At 47.1% G+C, this 22,396-nt stretch overlaps 1 protein-coding gene across 1 annotated transcript in view; it reads left to right on the top strand.

Moving 5' to 3' along the window:
- The window catches only part of Lpcat3 (lysophosphatidylcholine acyltransferase 3), a 42,739-nt gene that overhangs the window by 16,741 nt on the left and 3,602 nt on the right, over nucleotides 1-22,396 (top strand). The window contains exons 2-6 of the mRNA XM_028892275.2: nucleotides 19,493-19,600; nucleotides 20,732-20,838; nucleotides 21,552-21,645; nucleotides 21,753-21,790; nucleotides 22,208-22,386. Coding sequence (XP_028748108.1) covers nucleotides 19,493-19,600; nucleotides 20,732-20,838; nucleotides 21,552-21,645; nucleotides 21,753-21,790; nucleotides 22,208-22,386 — 526 coding nt within the window. The remainder of the gene's footprint in view (nucleotides 1-19,492; nucleotides 19,601-20,731; nucleotides 20,839-21,551; nucleotides 21,646-21,752; nucleotides 21,791-22,207; nucleotides 22,387-22,396) is intronic.

The following is a 22,396-nucleotide window of genomic DNA, read 5'->3' as shown; positions in this document are numbered from 1 at the left end:
TCATCCTGTGCCTCTCCCTTCAGATTTTCTTGGGAGGTGCCACCCACATCCCAGCTGGCTTCCCTGGGAGTCACAGCCCTGGCAAGAGTTTTCTTTTCCTGGCCTCCCATAGGGCCTGAGGCTGGCACAGGCATCCAGGACTCTTCCCCTCCTGACACTACAGATTTTTTATGTGATGGTCACTTTTTTTTTAAAAAAAAAAAATACAGGATTTTTGGTACTTGAAGATTGTACGTAACAATCTTGGGCTTTTTTCTTTGTTTTGTTTCTTGAGAGAGTAGCACCTGGCACAATGGCTTACACCTTTAATCCCAGCACCCAAGAGACAGAGGCTGGAGAAACGGCTCAGTGGTTAAGAGCACTGACTATTCTTGCAGAGGACCCAAGTTCGATTCCCAGCTCCCAGCTCATAACTGCCTGAAACTCCAGCTCCAAGGGATCTGACATCCCTGTGACCTCCTCCCACACAGACAGACAGTCAAGACACACACACACACACAGAGAGAGTAATAATTAACATTAAAAAAAGAAATGGCTTTAAAAAAAAAAAAAAGAGGCCAAGCAGGCAAATTTCTGTAAGTTTAAGGCCAGCCTGGTCTACAGAGCATGCTCCAGGACAGCCACAGCTACAAAGAGAAACCCTGTCTCAAAAAAACAGACAAAAAAATCAAATTAAAAAAAAAAAAAGACCAGCAGGTGAGCCCCGGGAGCTGAAAAACGTTCCAGAGTCTACCCAGTTTTTAAGAAGTTGGGTGTAAATATGCTTATATGAAATATTTGAACATTATTTAAATTCTATAATATTCTCCCACTAAACCATAGGGTTTCGGTCTAAGACTCTGAGTGAATCCCACCAAACTTTGTATGTACAGTTTCTATACATACACACCCATGATGAAGCTTAATTGCTAAATTAGGTACAGGAAGGATCAGTAATAATTAATAATAAAGGAGCACTTATAAGATTGTACGATGTCTTAGTCAGGGTTTTTATTGCTGTGAAGAAACACCGTGACCATGGCAACTCCTATAAAGCACAGCATTTAATTGGGGTGGCTCGCTGACCGTTTCAGCGTTCAGCCCATTATCATCATCGTGGGGGAGCATGGCAGCGTGCAGGCAGACGTGGTGCTGGAGCTGAGAGTCCTACAGCTTGCAGGCAACAGGAAGTTGACTGAGACACTGGGGGGGGTATCCTGAGCATAGGAAACCTCCAAGCCCGCCCCCACAGTGACACACTTCCTCCAACAAGGCCGTGCTCACACACTTCCTAGCAGAGCCACTCCCCGTGAGATTATGGGGGCCACTTAGGTTCAAACTGCCACATACTATGGTAAAAATTATGTCATACATGTAGACACAGAAAGGATGCATGCATACACACATACACACACATCTTACTGCACTGTGACTGTTCTGCCACCCATGGTAGCTCACAGCTGCAATCCCAGCACTTGGGAGACTGAGGCAGGAGGATGGCTGCCGTGAGTTTGAGTCAGCCTTGGCTACCTAGTGAATTCTGGACCAGTCGGAGCTACAGCATGAAACTCAGCCTGGAAATAAACAACGAAACAAAAAGACTTCAGCCTTTTCCTTAGGGATCAGTTTAAGGCTGTGTCTGAGCTCCCGGCTCCTGTCTCCGGCGTGTCTGAGCTCCCAGTGTCACAGCTCTCACATTTGGGGTCATGATTAAGTAAAACGAAGGTCACTCCCATATACGGGCCCTCACAGGAATCTGCCTGTGTGATGGCCAAGTGTTAAGAGACTAACAGGTGGGTAGCATATACAGCATGGACACCCTAGATAAAGGCTGGAGGGCTGATGTCAGTGTAAGGTCTAGTCACACTCCTCAGAATGCTGTATAATTTTAGGACTTGTTTTTTCTTGAAATTTTCCATTCAGTATTTCCATTCAGCAAAATTTTGTGTTGTAACTGAAACTATAGAAAGTTTAGTTTCTATATAAAAGCTGAGATAAAGGGCTTCGATATGTGTATGATGCTTTCGCAAGTTTTTTTTTTTCCTTTGTTATTAGTGTAGGGGTGTTCGTGGCATTCATGTGGATGTCAGAGGACAACTTTGTGGAGTCTGTTCTGCCCCCTTTATGTGCGTTCTGGGGATCAAACTTAGGTCACCAGGTCAAACTTGAGTCTTGCCTAAGGGCCTTATCCACTGAGCCATCTTTCTAGCTCAAGTCTTTTTTTTTTTTTTTTTTTTTTTTTTTTATCTGCAAGATGGCTGGTACTTTCCGTAGTTCAGAATATGGTAAGGTACAAAGAATGTGAGTGACTTCCTTGGACTGTAGATCTGAATCTTGACTGGACCACTCCGATTCTAGAGCCCAGATAATCTGGCTAGAAACTGCTACCACATGGTGTATCGATTTGCAAAGAATTAAAATGTGATTAAATGCCCCGATTAGTAGCGACAGGAGGGTGATTTATCATCCTGGGGAGGCGGATAGGGTCTCTGGGTGTCTTAAAGTCAGTCTGCATGTCTGCTGTCACTCTTTACTGAGGTGGGCAAGTGACATTGTGCCGGCCCTTGTGTCTATTACTGTTGTAGGAAAGTACCACGTCTGTATGATAGGCCGAGAATGCTGTTCTGGACATTGCTTTTCCCATCTGGTCAGCCTGGAGGTACTCCTGAGGGCAGCCACCTTGGATGACTTCTACAAACTCATAAGCTGGTGATGGAAAACCTAATTCTTGTGTCAGCGTAGTTTTCTCATTCAGCTTTTGTTGATGCTGGTTAAGCCTCCATGTTTCATAGGTCAGCCATGAGCATTGGGGTGGAAAGGCTGGCTTCCTAAGAGCACCTGGCTGGAATGGAGAAAGTAAAGAAAAACTCCTGGTGAGGTTTGGGGAAGTTAGGGTTAGATTGTTTTGGTGGGTTGAGGAACCAAAAAGAAAAGTAGTACTTTTTGTAGTTGTTATTGTTGTTCTTGTTTGAAACTGGGTCTCACATAGCCCAGGCTGGCCTACTCCTGTGTTGTCAAGGCTGGTCTAAAATTCCTGATCCTCTGCCTTAGCCTCCCAAGTGCTGGGATTTACAGGTGTATACTGTCTATCCTTGGCTCTAGAAAATATTTCTTAATATTCACAAAAAATGCCTTTTCTTTTTCATCATCCATTAGTTCATCTTCAAAATATCACCCTTCAACCCCAGGTGTGGTGGGGCACACCAGGAGCCCCAACAATCCCAGCACTAGAGAGGCAGGAGGATCAGGAGTTAAGAGTTTAGGAATAGCCTTGGCTACCTTTTAAGTTCCAAGCCAGCGTAGGCTATATACGAAGATCCTGTCTCTAAAAGGAATGAATCAAAATCATCACTGAATCCTCAGCCCAGAGCTGTAGGAAGAGCTAGCTATTGGCCTAGCGTGCATGAGACCCAGGTTTCATTCTCCAGTCCTACAAAACTGTATTATCTCCTGCTCCTCTTCATCCCCAGGATGCTTGACCACTTGTCTGGTTTCCTCGGTCCCTTGTCGCTGTTATCAAGATGCTGGAGATACTGAGCCCCGGAGATTATAGAGTAGAGAGGGAACTGAGTACCCGTAATTAGACCAGGAAAGGACAGGAAAGCACTTACATGTTGCATTATAGTGAAGCGACTTGGTTTGAGATTGTGTGTCACTGTGTATGTTGCCCGAGCTGGCCTTGAATCCTGGCCTAAACCATTTAGCTTCCCAACCAGCTGGAGCTGCAGGCACGTGCCACCAGGGCTGCACCCACCCTAAAATAAATTTTTTTTTAATGTTTTAAAACAGGGAGTTAAGCAAGCATAAAAATGGGTGTGCATGTGCCTGTGACCAAGTGCTGGAATACAGATTGTTATCTGAAGACCGGAGACTATAGCTGTAGTTTGAAAAGGGAACGGTTAGTTATTAATGACCCAGCTCCGAGGTCACTGCCAGGTCCCAAGGCATGTGGCAAGAGTTTCAGAATGAAGTTGGGTGCGGTGGATTCTAATTTGAGCCCTGCTCTATTCAGCACACCAGTTATCCCCTTTGGGGTTCAGTTTCTTATCTGTCTAATGAAGGGTTGGAGTAGATGATTTCTAGGGTTTCTTCAGTTCGAGGAATCTGTGACTCAGAGGAAGATACACAAGGTTGCCGGCGTGCGAGGGACGGTGGCACCCTGCCCAGACTACCAGGCAGGCTTAATCTGGTGATCAGAAAGAAACTGTTCTGAGCATATCCAGAGCTGAGCTACGCCCCCTCCTAAAAGTCCGTGGTCCACAGTAACCAAAAGTAAACCAAAGAGCCAGGCTTGGTGCCTCACTTTTCTTTTTGAGACAGGGTCTCTCCACATAACCCTGGCTGTCCTTGAACCCACTATGGTAGATCAGGCTGGCCTAGAACTCAGAGAGCTCCACCTAGTCCTGGGATTAAAGGCGTGCTCCAGCATGCCCAGTTTAGGGCTCACATTTGTAATCCCTATGTTCAGGAGTTAGAGGCAGGAGGATCAGACCTAAAGACCCCACACAGCTACATAGTGAGTTTGAAACCAGCTGAGGCTTTGTGAGACCCTGCCTCAAAACAAAAGAATCAATAGAACTTCATAAATTTCCAGCTGAAGCCTCTATGGGCAGCTACACTTACAGCTGAAGCCTCTATGGGCAGCTACACTTACATACACATTCTCCCACAGTTTCCATAATTTCGTTACATCTTTTTTTATTGTTGTTGTGTGCGTGGATATACTCAAGTGCATGGCACACGTGTGGAGCACAGAGGACAGCTTGTAGGAGTTGGTTCTCTCCTTCCACCATGTGGGTCCCAGGGATTCCATTCAGGCCATCATCAGATTACCCACTGAGCCATCTGGGTGGCACCTGTAACATTTGATGTAAATAAACTCTGTATGTGGGAGTGTGTGTGTGTATGGTTTGTTTGTTTGTTTGTTTTTGTTTTAATTTTTTGAGACAGGATTTCTCTGTAGCTTTGAAGCCTGTGGTCAGTCTGTAGCCCAGGCTGGCCTTGAACTGACAGCGATCCACCTGTCTCTGCCTCCCGAGTGCTGGGATGAATAAGCTCCTTTTCCCATCTGAAATGGCCTTCCTTCTCACATATGCAGGAGCCTGGTTTGCCCCCTTGTTTTTCTGAGTTTTTCCTCCCCCTCAGGTTCTATGGCTTTCACTCCCTGAAATGTAGGCATTTACAAGCATTTAGCCTTTGGTCTGCCTTTTTTATGGTCTTATCTTATCTTTGTGTTTATCTTTCTTCCTGGTTTTATCAATCACCAACAATACTGCACTCGGTAGCCAGCTAATGTCCGTGTCACTTTGAGTGGTACCACCATCTTGCTAAGGACTGAGTCACGTGACATGGGACCTTGAGATAAGTAGCTTCAAGTCCAGGTACAAATGCCTCCTCAGTGGTCCTGAGACCTGCAGGACTCACGGGCAGTCAGTTCCATGCTTTTAGCATCCGTCTGTGCCTTCCTCTGAAACTGGTGTGCTTATGTCTGCACCGTGGAGTCTGTCCTTTCCCGTTTCTCTCCTGATCACTCCTTTAAAAGAACAAGGGCTGCATGTCAGGTGGCACACGGCTTGAATCTCAGCACTCAGGAGGCAGAGGCAAACAGATCTCTGAGTTCGATGCCAGCCTGGTCTACAAAGTAAGTTCCCGGACAGCCAGGGCTACACAGTGAGACCCTGTTTAAACAAAAAGTGAAGAGGCTGGGGCTGTTAAGAAGACCTGGGGAGCACACACCAGGCCGGGGTTCAGTCCCAAGCACCACCAAAAGGAAAAGGGTGTTGTGATTGCCTGGCCTGAAAAAGTATCGCAGGGTACCACACAAGTACAACAAACAGGAACAGCACCGTGTGTGTGTGTGTGTGTGTGTGTGTGTGTGTGTGTGTGTGTGTGATATGTGTATCTCCAAGTAACAAGCTCGTGGGAGCCCTCTGCCTCGGCTAGCCTTCTTAAACTAGGACCCAGAAAGGAGAACAAAGAGTTACATTGCTCTGTCCATAGACCTGAAAAACAAAGTCAAGACGAGGCATACCTGCAGTCCTGGCACTGGGGGCTGGAGCAGGAGGATTACAGGTTTGAGCTCTAGAGAGTTCGAGGCCAGCCTGAACTAAACAGCAAGACTCTGTCTCAGAACATAAGAAACAGACCTATGTTGACATTTTGTCAAGGTGATTGGTTTGCCGTGCGGTCTGCCAAACAGTTACAGCAGTTTAGTTTGATGTTTGAATTGGCTTTACTCTTGACTCAGAGAGCAGGGACCTCACACAGTAAGAATAAAGGTTAAATTTATAAAAGGCTGGCAAGATGGCTCAGCAGATAAAGGCACCTGGGGCTCAAGCCTGGAAGCCAAGTAAAGGTAAAAGCAGAGAACTTTTCTCTGAGCACCACACAAGCACACAGCACATCACCACACCAGATTTTTTTTTTTAATGTGGACAGTCAGGTTTATTGAAACTGGCTCTCAGAGGCCCCTCTGCTAAAGGAGGCTGGGAGGCTGAGCCGGTCAGGGAGCCAGGAGTCAGAAGGTAATGGAACTAGCTGAGCGCCCAGAGCAGCACCAGGGACAGCTTCACACCAGTTTCCAGGCCCAGTGAGGCCCAGCTCCACTCTGCGCCTCAGCGCAGAACCTCGCCACCTCCTTGTTGGTGTTGCCCTGGGCTGGGTTGAGCCACATCTCAGTTCGATGGCAAGCCAGCCACCCCTATGCTGTAGTTGCTGACCTTTTATTTATTTATGTATTTGCTTATTTATTTAGGTTGTTTGAGACAGGGTTTCTCTGTGTAGTTTTGGTGCCTGTCCTGGGTCTCGCTCTGTAGCCCAGGCTGGCCTCGAACTCACAGAGATCTGCCTGGCTCTGCCTCCCGAGTGCTGGGATTAAAGGCGTGTGCCAGTCCCCCCACCCGCACCCCGCCAGCGTTCTTTGCAGGAAGCAGCGGGGATGCAGAAGTGGGAGGTGGTGGGTGGCTCCGCCCCGCGGTCCTGTTCCAGCCCTGTGCTGCAGTTGCTCTCCGCACCTAACAAGGTCTTTTTGAGATTCGTTTTTCCGTGGCGGAGTCTGTGTGAGTGTGTGAATGCATATTCAATGCACTGCCCTCGCACCTTGTCTTTGCCTCTCCTCACGGGAGGAAGTGCCTTATTCACCCCTCCTCTGGCCATGATTGGTCTCTTCTCTAAACCTACAGTATTGACTCTTCCCTACCATCAGCACTTGCCGCAGAGCATCATATCTGACATCCCTTTTATCTCTAAAGAGCAAGCTGCAAGCTCCGTAAGAGTAAAAAGTGTTGGGGGGGGGGGCGCGCCTTTAATCCCAGCACTCAGGAGGCAGAGCCAGAGGATCTCTTGTGAGATCGAGGACAGCCAGGGCAACACAGAGAAACCCTCATGTATCCTGTAACTAGTTCTAGATATTTTTGTTTCAGAATTTATTTATTGGTGATTGGGTAATTTTGGTGTTTCATTACATGTATATTCTCTTTAATAACCATCCATGTCTCTTGAAAAAAAAAAAAAAGCAAAGTGTTTCCACCAATCTGCCATATTCCTCTTAATGCAATGCTAGCCATGTGATGGCTGCTTAGTGATTATCCACAATAGATGGAGACCAGTGTGCTGTAGGCAACGATCTCTGCCTTCAGAGACTGATAAATAAACTATACGGTGTGTTCAACAGCAGTGAGTGCGAAGGGGAAATAAGACCGCAGGGAAGAACCGAGTGCGTCACTGGGCTGTCTGCGAGGGTGGAGAGTGTCCAAGATGTTAGTTAAGGCAGTCAGGGAAGACCTCACTGTTGAAATGCCATTTTACCAAGGATTTGAAGTGCTGAGGAGCCTTATGGGAAGATCATTCCGTGCAGGGAGCTCTTAATGTGAAGACTCTAAGGCTGGCCCTGTTGGGACATTCCAGGAAGAGGGAGTTTATGTCCAGGGCAGACGGGTGACGACCAGGGAAGAGATGAGTCAGAGAAAGTGGGGCAGAGAGGGTGAAGGGCTACTGCATGTTCTGGGTGGACACGGGCCTCTGCTCTGAGATTGGCCTTCAGATGGTTTCAGGCGTAAGATTGTACGGTCTGACTCAGAATTGATCTTCTGGGTGCTGCAGTAGCATCAGGAGTGAAGAACGCAGAGAGGCCAGTCAGGAGGCGACTGCGACCATAGCGGTGACTTGACTAAGGGAAGCCGTAGCGGTGAAAGGAGCGGGCAGAGTCTGGGTTCACTTTGCAGGACCTCCAGAATGTGCCATCGTGAACAGAAGGGAAGGGAGCTAGAAATGATGCAGAGGCTTTGTTCTGAGTAAACAGAAGAGTGGGTTCCAGTCTGACATGTGGAAGGAGCCAGGCACGGTGGCGCACGCCTTTAATCTCAGCACTTGGGAGGCGGAGGCAGGCGGATCTCTGAGTTTGAGGCCAGCCTGGGCTATATAGCCAAGACTACATCGTGAGACCTTGTCTAAAAATAAAAAGAAGGTCAAACACATGAGGAAGGCCCCAAGAGGGCACCTTTACTCTGCAGCAGCTCAGCTTGCACCTGGTGGGTCCCTGCTGCCCCCTGGGCAGGCCCCAACACAGATGACAAGAGGTCTCAGATGTGACAACCGAGAGAGAGGGTCCAAGCTGGAGAAGACAGAATCTGATGGAGCAGACAGCATCGGGATGGGATGGGACTGTGTAACGAGCTGAGATCAGTGGGTGCTCATTCCACTGAGGAGACTGCACCTCACAAAGCCTGACTCCACACAGCCTGAAGTGACAGGCAAGCAGCTGGACAAGGGTTCGGCTCAGTCTGTCCCACACTAGTGTCAGCTCTTCTGCCAATGCAGTGCCTTAACTTAGTAGCATGCCGTTACGGGGGGCATGACGCACACCTGTGATCCCAGAGACTCCGAGATGGAGGTGACGGGATCCTAAGTCCAAGGCAGCCTGGGCAGCAGGGTGGAATGTGTCTCAAAAAAAAAAAAAAAAAAAGCCAGGGCTGTTGGGTGCTAGATGGTTCAGGGTAAAAGGACCTGGCACACGAGGCTGACAACCTGGGTTCAATCCTCAAAACCTATGTAAAGGTAGAAGGAGAGAACGGATGCCGCAAATTGACCTTTGACCTCTGCATGAGCACAAGTGCCCACATGCACACTCAACACAATAATGATAAGAATGCTTGCCTAGCATCTGTGAGGCCCCAGGGTCAAACTCCAATACCAAGGAAGGGGAAAGGAATATTATAACTGACAGAAAGGAGCTGGGAAGTGACTGAAGGTAAAGGCACTTGCTGAGTTTCATCCCTGGAACCTGTATAAAGGCCAGATGATGTAGTTAGTGCACATCTGGTACTATAGTACCCCCAGTGTGTAAAAGGAAGCCGGTACAACAGATGAAGCAGCTACTGAGGGCCACTAACTGTTGGCCAACACACAAAATATAAAGTACAGTGGCTGGAGAGTTGGCTCAGCAGTACAGTGTCCTCGTTGCTCTCCATCCCTAACTGCAGTTCAGGGATCTTATACCCTTTTCTGAACTCTGGGCACCAGGTAAACACATGGTGCACATACATACATTCAAGCAAAGCACTCATATACAGGAAATAAATCTTTAAAGAAGTTTATCTACAGAAAGTACGAAGGAGAGCACACTGTCAGATATCCAGAGGCATAGAATACAAGATGTAAGGTATGACATGCAGTAGGGACTTGCCAAATGAAAGTCTTAGTCCTGTGTGCCAGACAATTGAGTCCTAAGTCCATAATACATCAAGACCTGAGTTCACTACAGTCTGAAGGAGACACTTAACTGAGTTTTGAAGAATGGCCAGGGTTTTGCTTTGTAGAGGTTCTCAGAGGAGCTATTCCACACACAGGAAATGGCAAGGGCTGGTGTACAGCCACAAAGGACCAAGAACATGTGTGGGTAAAACCAGATGGATCTGTTTTAACAAAAGCAGAAAGTGGGGGAGAGGAGTTGGGGGGGGGTGTCCGGGGACACAGGACTTTAGCTAGAAATGTAGTTTAGAAAACAGCCCTTAAGCGGCTGGAGAGATGGCTCAGCGGTTACGAGTACTGGCTGCTCTTCCAGAGGTCCCAGGTTCAATTCCTAGCACCCACATGGCAGCTCACAACTGTCTATAATTCCAGTTCCAGGGGATACATGTAGGCAAAACACCAATGCACATTAAATAAATAAGTCAAAAAGAAAAGAAAACAGCTCTTAAAACAGAGATTTTGGAGACACACACACACATACACACACACACACACCAAAACAAAACAACCCAGGGTTGGAGAGATGAATCAGTAGTTAAGAGCACTTGTTGCTTTTGCAGAGGACCCAGGTTCAGTTCCCAGCACCACTACCCCACTACCCCCTAAAAACAGCCGGGGGGTGGTGGTGCATGCCTCTGAGTTCAAGGCCAGTCTGGTCTACAGAGTGAGTTCCAGGACAGCCAGAGCAGCACACAGAAACCCTGTCTCGAAACACCCCCTGCCCCCCCCCCCCAAAAAAAAAAGTTTCCTACACGGAAGCTCGCAAGTGTCTCCAGTTCCAAGGGATCTGACATTCCTCCTCTGGCCTCCACAAGCACCAAGTACGTACAGTGTGTGTGTGTGTGTGTGTGTGTGTGTGTGTGTGTGTGTGTGTGTGTGTGTGTACATGCAGGCAAAACACTCACTGTATAACATAAAAATAAATCATCTTTTAAAAAAGGTGGTATATATATATATATAATAAATATATATATATATATATATATAAAGAGACACTTTGGAAAGCAGTCAATAGGATTTGATGAGCAGATAGAGAAGACAAAGAGTCAAGAGTTAGAGACCAGTCCAAGAGTTTGAATGTGGGTATGTGACTATTAATTAACCAGGAAGGTCAGAGAAGCCTGTTTTAGGTAGAAAATGAGCTTTAGTTATACGACGACGACGACGACGACGACGACATTTGAGATAGTATGAAATATCACACTAAAAATATCCAGGGAGGAGCCAGGGGATATGGGACCAAAATAGGAAAAGTTAGGACCGGCTAGGTTTGGCATGAAGATCGTTATTAAGTTGTGTGAGCCTAGAGGAGTTTCCACAAAGGCAACAGAGCAAAAATAGATAAGTTTGGATGTTTTGGGAGCCGGGAGTAGTCTTCAGTGGGGTGTGGGGTAATTCAGCACTTGCCTAGCATTTGTGAGGCCCGAGGTTCCGTTGCCCCTCTCTGGGGTGTGTGTGTGTATGTGTGTGTGTGTGTGGGGGGGTGTTCTGTAGAACTGATATCAACAGCTGGCCCAGCAGCACATAGCACTTGGAATTCCACCTTCTTCCTCTCGCTTAACAAACAGCTTCTTTTCCTTGACCTGGGTCATGTGATCTGCTGACTGACCAAACAGGACCATATCATATGCCTGCAGAGTTCATAAATGGCTAGTACAGGGATGAAAGACAAAATGTATCAGATTTTAATGAAAACAGTTCCCTTCTGTTTTCTTCAAATGAAACCTCACAATTTTAGATTAATAAGTAACTACAACTGATACACAGGAAATACTAACATTGACAGTGTGACATTCCTGGTCCCAAACACAGCTCAGTCAGAAGCACATAGACCACAGTGCCTAGGGAACTCAGCCTCACTGGGCTATTGACCTGCTGTACCTCAGTCCACATGCCTAGCCACAGCCCTGGAAAGAGCCACACTAAGCCTGTCCCAGCAGCCTACCATCCAGTGCACAGCATGTCCTGGACTGTGCTCTTGTTAGAGCGAGACTTCTGGTCCTCACAGATTCTTGACCTAGGGCACACATTTGTTCCTCATGCTTAGCCATCAAAAAGGAGGAAGACAGCGCTGCCAGAGGTTCTCAGAATAACCTGCGTTATTCAAATCTGTTTGGTGAGATTAAATGAAAGACAGTGACCTGTCACCCTGAGAATTTCATTCTCAGGGCCCATCTTTAGCATTTTAGCAAGGCGGTGCTGAAGCCTGGTCGCTCATGGAATCGCTTACAGCTCATTTCTTAGGAACACAGCCTGCCCCGGTTAGACTCCGATGGACAAACAGGTGTTGTGGTGCTTTGCCGTTTGTGACGACCCTAGGTGACGGTTGCCACTGTGTCAAGCACTAGTCCCCACCAAGAAGGAATTAAGACTCAGAAACAGCTTGTAGGACACCACTCTTCCTAAAAACAGCACCTCCCTGAAGGGATGACCCAGCCGCCAGACTCCAAAGCCTGCTGAGTTGGGAGGCAGCCAAGAGCAAGGTTTGGTGTTTATATACCCGCCATGGGTCTGGGTTGTCACAGCAACTCCCCGGCACACTCCATCCCTCCTTCCCTTGGCAGCTTCCCGCCGGCTTTCCCCTTCTCTCTTGTGGCCTCGGTGTTCTTGGTAACCCCGCTTACTCTGTTCTTTTTATTTTCTTGCCAGTCTGCAGCAGTGCTTGACCTGTGTGGGACTCTTCCGAACTTCCCAAACCAGGAGGTTGCAAACAGGTCCCTTAAGCAGCCAGAACCAAAGCTCCCAGGCCTGTATGCTATGTCTGCAAGAGCACACGCGAGACCATGGTTCTTGTCATGGATCTTTTCTTGGTCTCATAAAATTATGCTTTCTAAAGCCCGTGGGAAGTTAGAAATAGGGAGAGGAACTATTCTTGGCAGGCCCGTCGAAAGCTCAAGAAGTGACTATTGAGCCCAGAATAGCAAGGGAAAGCACAGAGAAACTGTAAGAGGGAGCTAGAAGAACTCAGAATTCAGGACAATGTACGTCCTCCAGAGTTGAGGCAGCTCCCACACCCCAGAGGACAGGAAGTCATCATGACTGTGCTCTGAAGTAGCAGTGACCTGAATCATCAAGAAATGCTAAATTAGCTGGGCGGCGGTGGCACACGCCTTTAGTCCCAGCACTCAAGCGAGATCCAGGACAGGCTCCAAAACTACACAGAGAAACCCTGTCTCAAAAAAAATGAAGAAGAAAATATTAAATTCTCTTCAACTCAAGCTGGGTACTGGTGGCACATGTGTTTAATCACAGCACTCAGGAGGTGGAGGCAGATGGATCTCTGAGTTCGAGGTCAGCTTGGTCTATAAATCGAGTTCCAGGACAGCAAGGGCTATACAGAGAAACCCTGTCTTGAAAAACAAAACACGCGCGCGCGCACACACACACACACACACACACACACACACACACAATCTCTTCAACTCTAGGAAGCTCTTTAGTTTTAGGGCATCACACATAGTTAAAGGTTTTAATACTCAAAAAGGTAAATTCTATCTATCTAGAATTTATGAGCACTCCCAACAATTAGAGTCTCCCGGACACAGCCTCTTTACCTGAATTCAGCCCCAGAACCTGTGCAGTGGTGGAAGAGAGCCAGCTCCACAGTTTCCATCTGTCTTCCACACTCACTGTGGCACTCATACCCATACACAGCATGCACACATATGTGCATGTACACACAGACACATACAATAATACATACTTTTTTTAAGTCAAAGGTTTAAGATACTGGATTTTTTTTTAAGGAACACTCTCATGCAGCACAGACTGGCCTCAGTTGCTCTATAGCCAGAAATGTCCTTGAACTCCCGATCCTCCTATCTCTACCTCCAATGCCGGGATTTTAGATGTGTGTATCCTCACGTCTGGTTTATGTAGTCCTGGGGATAAAAGCCAGGGCTGCATGCATGCTAGGCAGGCACTCTGCCAGCTGAGCTGCATCCCCTTTCCAACCCCACCCCACCCTTTTTTTTTCTTTGAGAGAGGGTCTTAGATAGTCCAGGCTGGCCTCGAACTCTGCCTCCCCCACCCCCCCCCGCCCCCAGCCTCTGAGTGCTGGGCCTGCAGATGGTACCACCAGACCCCACTCTGATTTGTGGCTCTTCCTTGCAGACCTATTCCTTCCCTGCACGATGTCTGTTCATGAGACCATCTTGTTTCTTCACTTGGTCACCTGACTGGAAAGTGTCATAGGTGTCTGTCTCCCTCTCCCTTGAGTTAGTAATGCTGAGCCATGCCATCTCAGCCAATAAGAAAGCATTGCATCCCACCCCTTCCCATCATGTGCTCCATAAACAGAATACCTGGCATGAAGGAAGCCGTGTATAAACATGTATGGAGTGAGTGAATAACCAGTGATCCTCGGGTGTTTGTAACTCACAAGAGCTGACGCATGAACTGCAGGAGATTTGAACTGGACAGTCCACTTATGTGCATACTTTTTATTTGAAAGAAAACTAAGAAAAGCTATTTCATGAACACACACACACACACAAATGCATGTAGCTAGTAGTCAATTTTGTCATTTACTGTCATAAAATATACAGAAATCTATTACTAAAAAAGTTAAAATCTAGCCAGGCGGTGGTGGTGCACGCCTTTAATCCCAGTACTCAGGAGGCAGAGCCAGGCGGATCTCTGTGAGTTTGAGGTCAATGTGGTCTACATAGCGAGTTCCGGGACAGCCAGAGCTCTAGAGAGACACTGTGAAAACACACAAAAAGACAGCTGTGTGGTGATCCATTTGCTTATAACAGATACGTGGTGGGGAAGCAAGTCCGGGGGCCAAGGCCTCCAGATCTCAACCCAGTGAAATGTAAAGGGCTGGGATAGAACTCAGTGGTGAGAACTTCCTGAGCATGTGTGAGGCTCTGGGTTCAGTCTCTCACACTGCAAATAAAAACAGGCCGGGGGATGGTGTCACATGTCCTTAGTCCCAGCACTTGTGAGACAGACAGACAGATCTCTGCATTTGAGGCCAGCCTGCTCTACAGAGGGCATTCAAGGAAGCCAGGGCTACAGAGAAACCCTGTCACAGAAAGGAAAAAAAGGAAGGAAGGAAGAAAGAGAAGAAAACATAATTAAGCATTTTCTTTCTGGATTGACACTCTTTAAAATATCGCAGTTATCACAAGCTCAAAACAAACTATATTGCCAGTGATAAACTAACTCCTTTTTATATTTTAAGTACTTTATTACATTTGCTTCTTTGTGTTTGTTTGTGTGTGTGTGTGTGTATGCCATCTCCCTGACCCTTCCTTTTATATTTTAAAAGCAAGAACCATGGCAGTTGTAGACCATGACCAGCTCAAAAACACTGTGACAGAATAGGCAAGGTATCCTTCCAATACACCAAGAGGGAGACTATTCTCCGCGCATGCCCAGTGCGAGCATGTCAGCCTGACAACTTGATAGGACGTTAAGGGTGAGTCTGCAGTGAAGTCAATGGATGATAGCTCTCTTTGATTTAGGGATACCAAATGTATTGACCTTTCTGATTAGGTGAGAAACCCTTGGCTATATAGAACTCAGTGGCCCTTTAGGAGCCCCCAGGGAATTTGCTCATAGCCCTTCGAGCATATCCTGAGTGGAGTTTGGAAGACATTTTTCTTCTGTGCCAAAACAAGTTTTATAACTTGGTTAATGCCCAAAGTTCAGCAAGCCCACTAGATAGCTTGATGTTAACTTGTATCTTATCTTGTCAGAAGTCTGAGGATGCTGTCCTCACAGGACAGATCGCATGTGTAAAATACTGTTTCTGAGCATAACTGGGCATCTGCTTTTCTTTGGAGTTCATTGTTTGTGTTTATGCAGGTTCTTTATATAGGCTAGTTTGGCCTCAAACTCAAGACCTCTTTTCTTGGCCTCTCAGGTGAAAGGATTGGAGATGTGAGCCATCGTGCCCAGCCCTTGTGTCTTCATTATTATTCGGTGAAGAGAACATTTAGCAATAGTTGTTTTGATACAAGGTCCCATGTATCACAGGCTGGCCTCAAATTTGATATGTTTATGAGGGTAACCTTGGACTTCTGATTCTCCTGATTGCACCACCCAAGTGTTGGGATTATAAGTATGAACCACCATGTTTAGTTTCTTGTGGTACTGGGGATCAAACCCACAGCTTCCTGTACGCTAGGTGTCTTAGGGTTTCTATTGCTGTGAAGAGACATCATGACCACGGCAACTCCTATGAAAGAAAACGTTTCATTGGGGCTGGGTTACAGTTTGGAGGTTTAGTCCATTGTTGTCATGGCAGGAAGCATGGCATCATGCAGGCAGATACGGTGCTGGAGAAGGAGCTGAGAGTTCTACATCTGGATCTGCAGGTGCAGAAAGAGATGAGACACTGGGCCTGACTTGAACATCTGAGAGTCCAAGCCCATGCCCAGCGACACACTTCCTGCAACAAAACCACATCTGCTGCAACAAGGCCACACACACCCAGTGGTGCCACTCCATGTGGGTTTCCGGGATGTTGTGGGATATTTGTACACTGTGTGATGATATAGTGCTGTGATTGGTATAATAAAAAACTGAACAGCCAATAGCTAGGCAGGAGGTATGGGTAGGATTTCTTGGGGGGGAGGAAGAATCTAGGGGCACAGGAGATGTCAGGAAACACGGAGAGGAAACAGGAAGTGCAAGATGGAAGAGAGGTCACGCCACATAGTAGAACATAGATTAATAAAAATATGAGTTAAGTTATAAGAGCTAGTTATGAACAAGCCTAAGCTATCGGCTGAGCTTTCATAATTAATAAAAAGTCTCTATGTCATTATTTGGGAGCCAGCTGGCAGGACAAAAAGACGCTTTACATGGGGACCATTTTCATTCAAACCCCACAGGCTTGTAGCCGTATCACAATACAAAATGCATGCAGTCCAACTTCAAAAGGCCCCGTAGTCTGCCACAGCATCAGCACTGTTTGAAAGTCCAAAGTTCAAAGTCTCTTTTGATGCTCATGCAATCTTTTTCCTTTTTCTTTTTTCTTTTTCTTTTGGTTTTTTGAGACAGGGTTTCCTCTGTGTAGTTTTTGTGCCTGTCCTGGATCTCGCTCTGTAGACCAGGCTGGCCTCAAACTCACAGAGATCCACCTAGTTCTGCCTCCCAAGTGCTGGGATTAAAGGCGTGCGTCACTGCCGCCCAGCTCATGACAATCTCTTAACTGTAATTCCCTATAAAATCAAAAAGCAGATCACATACTTCCAACATACACTGACACAGGCTATACATTACTATTCCAAAAGGAAGGAAAGGAGCATAGTGAGGAAATACTGGACCAAAGCAAGACTGAAAACCAGCTGAGCAAATTCGCAACTCTACACTCCAGGTCTGATGTCAAAACACTCTTCAGGGGCTGGAGAGATGGCTCAGAGGTTAAGAGCACTGACTGCTCTCCCAGAGGTCCTGAGTTCAATTCCCAGCAACCACATAGTGGCTCCCAACTATCTGTAATGAGATCTGGTGCCCTCTTCTGGCCTGCAGGGATATATTCAGGCAGAACACCGTACACATAATAATAATAAATAAATCTTTAAAAAAAAAACAAAACACTCTTCAGATCTCCAACTCCTTTCAGCTTTGTTGATTCCAACACACTTCTTTCTCTTGGCCTGGTTCCACTCGTTGTTAACAGCTCTCCTCGACAGGTATCCCACGATTCTGGCATCTCCAACATCTTGGGGTCTCCAAGGCAATGCAGGGTTCACCTTTACAGCTTCACAAAATGGCCCCTCTGGGGGTTCAAGCAAGGACATCCCTGATATATGTCTGGCCTCAACGGCTTTCCTTAGTCACAGAGGTGGAATCTATATGTATCCTTGGCTCTAAACTCAGAACCACATGGCCAAAGCTGCTAAGTTCTGCTGCTTGCTGTGACTGGAACATGACCTCCTCATTCAAATACATATTCACCAGCTTTCTGTTTTCAATGGTTTCCCTTACTACCAAGTTTGGCCATCCATCCTGGAACTTGCTCCTTAGACCAAGCTGGTCTTGAACTCTGAAATCCACCTGCCTCTGCCTTCTGAGTGCTTAGGATTCAAGGCTTCTTCTACCACTACACCCAGCTCTAAACTTTCCTTTAATTCCTTTTTACAAGTTGGAAGCTTAGCTTGGTGGCGTCTTGCCCTGAGATCACCACTCCCTTTATTCTATATAGAATCAGGCTTTTCTTTAATCTGTTTATCTCCATGAACACCAGATTTAACATTTTGTATTTTTCCTTGCTCGGCTTGCTCCTTTTCATTGTAGATCTGCATAAGACTGGCCACTAATAACCACATGATCCAGTCGATGCCAAGCTGTTTTGAAATCTTTCTGCCAAAGCTCTTAATCCATATCTCTTCAATTTATCCTCAGGCAGATTTTTGTGCAAGGGCAGAAAGCCACGTTCTTTGCCAAGCTATCACAAGAACAGTGTCTAGGCCACATACCAATCTTCTCCTCTGAAAGCCCTTGAGCCAGGCCCCCACAGTTCCCATCACCCTCAGCACCACTGTCTTCACGTTCCTGCTGGGATGGCCATCACACCTGACTTAAACTGTACACTTGTTTTCCTAGTTCAAAGTCCCAAAGTGTTTTGTGTTCCTCCAAACAAAAGCATGGTCTGGTCTACTGCAGCAATACCCCACTCCTGGTACCAACTTCTATCTAGTTAGGGTTTTATTGCTGTGAAGAGACACCATGACCTATGGGGCCATTTTCTTTCTTTTTTGGTTTTTTGAGACAAGGTTTCTCTGTGTAGCCCTGGCTGACCTAGAACTCACTCTGTAGACCAGGCTGGCCTTGAACTCAGAGGTCCACCTGTGTCTGCCTCCTGAATGTTAAATGGATTCAGTTTTATTTTGTCTCAGTTAAAATATACCTGCAGTTAGACAGGCGGTGGTGGTGCATGCCTTTAATATCAGCACTTGGGAGGCAGAGGCAGGTGGATCTGACGTCAAGGCCACCCTGGTCTAGAGTGAGTTCCAGGACAGCCAGGGCTATACAGAGAAACCCTGTCTTGAAAAAACAAAAACAAAAACTTGCAGTTCTAAATGTGTATTTACAAAAAAAAAGAAAGAGAGATTTGTGGAAACAGTTTTGCCTTCTCTGTTAGCACCCATGTAATGTATTCCTTTTGGAGGGCCAATGAGATGATTCAGTGGATAAAGAGCACTTGTCAAGTAAGCCTGAAGACCTGGGTTTGATCCCCGAATCCCACTTACAGTGGAAGGAGAGAGCAGACTCCACAAACGTGGTCTGACACAGTGTGGACTGCAGCATGAATGTACCCACACATATGTCACCCACATACATATCACACACACAATAATAATGTACCCACACATACATATCACACACACAATAATAATGTACCCACACATACATATCACACACACAATAATAATGTACCCACACATACTGTATCACACACAATAATGTACCCACACATACATATCACACATACAATAATAATGTACCCACACATATAAATGACACACAATAATAATGTACCCATACATATATACAACATACACAATAATAATAGTTTTCTTTTTTCGAGACAGGGTTTCTCTGTGTAGCTTTGGAGCCTGTCCTGGATCTCACTCCATAGACCAGGCTGGCCTTGAACTCACAGAGATCCGCTTGCCTCTGCCTCCTGAGTGCTGAGATTAAAGGTGTGCACCACCATGGCTGGCAATAATAGTTTTTTTAATCTGATGTTTTTTTCCTCACTGGCACCAGGTACAAGTAACTCTTTTCCTATTTTTCTCCCATCTAGGCTACCCGTTGGCTCTGTTTTATCGGCATTACCTTTTCTACAAAGACTGCTACCTCATCCACCTCTTCCATGCTGTGACAGGCCTCTCCATTGCTTATTTCAACTTTGGTAAGTGAGTGGATTGTGCAGGGACATGGCCATGAGAAGAGACCGGGAGAGGAGCGGACCAGAACAAAATCCCCTGGAGAGAAACTCGTGTACTAGAAGTTCTGGTTCCTAAAACTTTTTCATCTCAGCAAAGGGAAGATTGAATGGATAGGAACACAGTTCGGATTTTGGTTGTTTTTTTTTTTCTTTTTACATTCCCCTACTGATAAATAATTTATGGCACAGCAGTTAAGAACATTTGCAAGTTCAGTTCAGCTCTCATGTCAGGTGGCTCAAAACCATTTGGAACTCCACTTACCAGGGGACCTGGAGTCCTCTGACTGCATGGGCATATACATGCGCTCGCACTCACATAAATAAGAATAAAGATAAGTCATTTTCAAACACTTTGGAAAGCAGCATATTAAGTAATTCAAAATAAGGTACACTAATATTCTTCCCCTCTGAAGACTCTTGAGCCAGGCCCCACAGTTCAGATCCCCCTCAGCACCACAGATCTCAAAACATCACTTGGTACCACATAAGTACGTACATTTTTATGTACCAGTTAGAAGTAAATTTAGTGTTAGGCATTGTGGCGCACACCTTTAATCCCAGCACTCAGGAGGCAAAGAGCCAGCTTGGTCTACATAGTGAGTTCCAGACCATTCATGGCTACATAGGCCCTGTCTTAAAAACTATAATAATGATAATAAAGTCACCATTATTTAGGGGCTGGTGAGGTGGCTCAGCAGATAAAAGCACATGACGACCTCACGGGGTGGGGGAAGATCACCAACTCCCTCTAGTTGCCCTTTGACCTCCACATTTACCAAGGCACACCCACACTTGAGACAGTCTCATGTAACCCGGGCTGACCTTGAACTATATTGAAGAAGATCCTGCTCCTCCTGCCTCTACTTCCCACGTGCTGGATTGCAGGCATGGAACACCACGCCTGGGCCTGTGCAGCTGGGGCTCGAACCCAGGGCTTCCTGAATGCTAGCCAGGCACTCTACCAACTGAACTCCATCCCCGACTCCAGCGTGGCTCACTGTGGGTCGTGGGGTTTTTTGTTCTCTCTTCTTTGTGGTTGGGAACCTCGGGAGGAAGGGACGAAGGCACTAAGTGCTGCTCTCTCCCCCGTCCCAGGCCACCAGTTCTACCACTCCTTGCTGTGTGTCGTCCTTCAGTTCCTCATCCTGCGGCTCATGGGCCGCACCGTCACTGCCGTCCTCACTACCCTTTGCTTCCAGATGGTACGTTTTCCTCATGGCAGCTCAGGTCACATCTGCCAGCAGGTGTGGGGAGGGGCCGGGCAGGGGATGGTAGCATGGTGACCAGGGGATCTAGCTTGTAATTCCTCCTCCCAGTCCCCATACCGCAGTCCGACTGTGGGCGGGCTGCTCATCCCTGGGCCTAGGCAGGTTGTAGCAGTAACTCATGACTGGCCTCGGGACTGTGCCATCAGGGTCCCTTGGTTCTCACCAGGTCTAGCCCAGCTGACCGTGAGGGCAGTTACCCAGAGGCAAGGCAGAAAACTAATTTCGATTGAGCTGAAGAAGCTAAGCATGTAAATGTCCATCTGTCACCCTACAAGTCAGTCCTCACTGCAGCGGTAGAAACATTTGTAGGGTTTGTTTGTTTGTTTATTGAGGTGGGTCTCACTATGTAACCGAGGCCAGATTCAAACTCTGTAGCTCCAGTTGGCTTCAGTCTCTCTCAAGTGCCAGGATTCTAGGTCTGCACCAGCAGGCCTGGCTTGTGGGAACTTCTTAATGTTCTAATGAAGGGACCAGAAGAAAGGAAAAGTGAAGGAACACGGGGAGGTTTAGAGCAAAGGGGGAAATTAGGAATCAGGCATGGTGGCATAGGCCTGGAAGGCTAGGACAGAGGACTGTGAGCTCGAGGTCCAAGAAGGAGGAAAGGAAGGCAAGGGTAGTGGTGGTGGAGTAAGACCTCCCTCTCCTAGGCCTACCTTCTTGCTGGCTATTACTACACAGCCACGGCCGACTACGATATCAAGTGGACAATGCCACACTGTGTCCTGACGTTGAAGCTCATTGGTAAGTGGAATAAACTATACCGACGTTCCCGGCATGCTCCTGGCTGCAGTCCGTCCACGGACCACATCCTCACGTCTGCTCTCCCCCTCCCTTCTCTCTTTGCTTAGGTCTGTGTATTGACTACTATGATGGAGGCAAAGACAGGGTAAGTATCCACTTTGGCCAAGAGGCTAAGGATTAACCAGAGGGAAGGAGAAAGGCTACTGTCACCAAAAGCCTGGGCCTGCCACCAGGGTGGGACTTTCGCCTCACTCCCTAGCCTGGGAGCTATCTTTCAGATATTAACTGGGCAAGGACCAACCAGGGCAACTTGTCCAGGATCCAGCTTTTACACAAAGTCCAGAGATCAAAGCCAGCAAGGCACTTTCCCAGCAGCCACAGGCCACTGTTGACTAAGCCACCTACCCCACACATTTCCACACAAAGCACGTCTTCCACCCCCACCACCCAAGAGAAGCCAAACTAAAGAGCTGCAGGCCGTGGGCACAGGTTGGGAACACTCAGACTGGCTCTGGGGTACGAGTCAAGGCTGTCCTGACCGTGCATTCTCTTCTCGGCATAGAATTCCCTGTCCTCTGAGCAACAGAAATATGCCATTTGGGGTGTCCCTTCCCTGCTGGAGGTTGCTGGCTTCTCCTACTTCTATGGCGCCTTCTTGGTAGGGCCCCAGTTCTCGATGAACCACTACATGAAGCTGGTCCAGGGGCAGCTGACCGACACACCAGGGAAGGTACCAAACAGGTAACTGCCC

This window comes from Peromyscus leucopus, chromosome 3, assembly GCF_004664715.2.
Source record: "Peromyscus leucopus breed LL Stock chromosome 3, UCI_PerLeu_2.1, whole genome shotgun sequence".
NCBI classification, from domain to species: Eukaryota; Metazoa; Chordata; class Mammalia; order Rodentia; family Cricetidae; genus Peromyscus; species Peromyscus leucopus.
The sequence above is the reverse complement of the archived record's forward strand: the minus strand, read 5'-3'. Positions and strand labels throughout refer to the sequence as shown.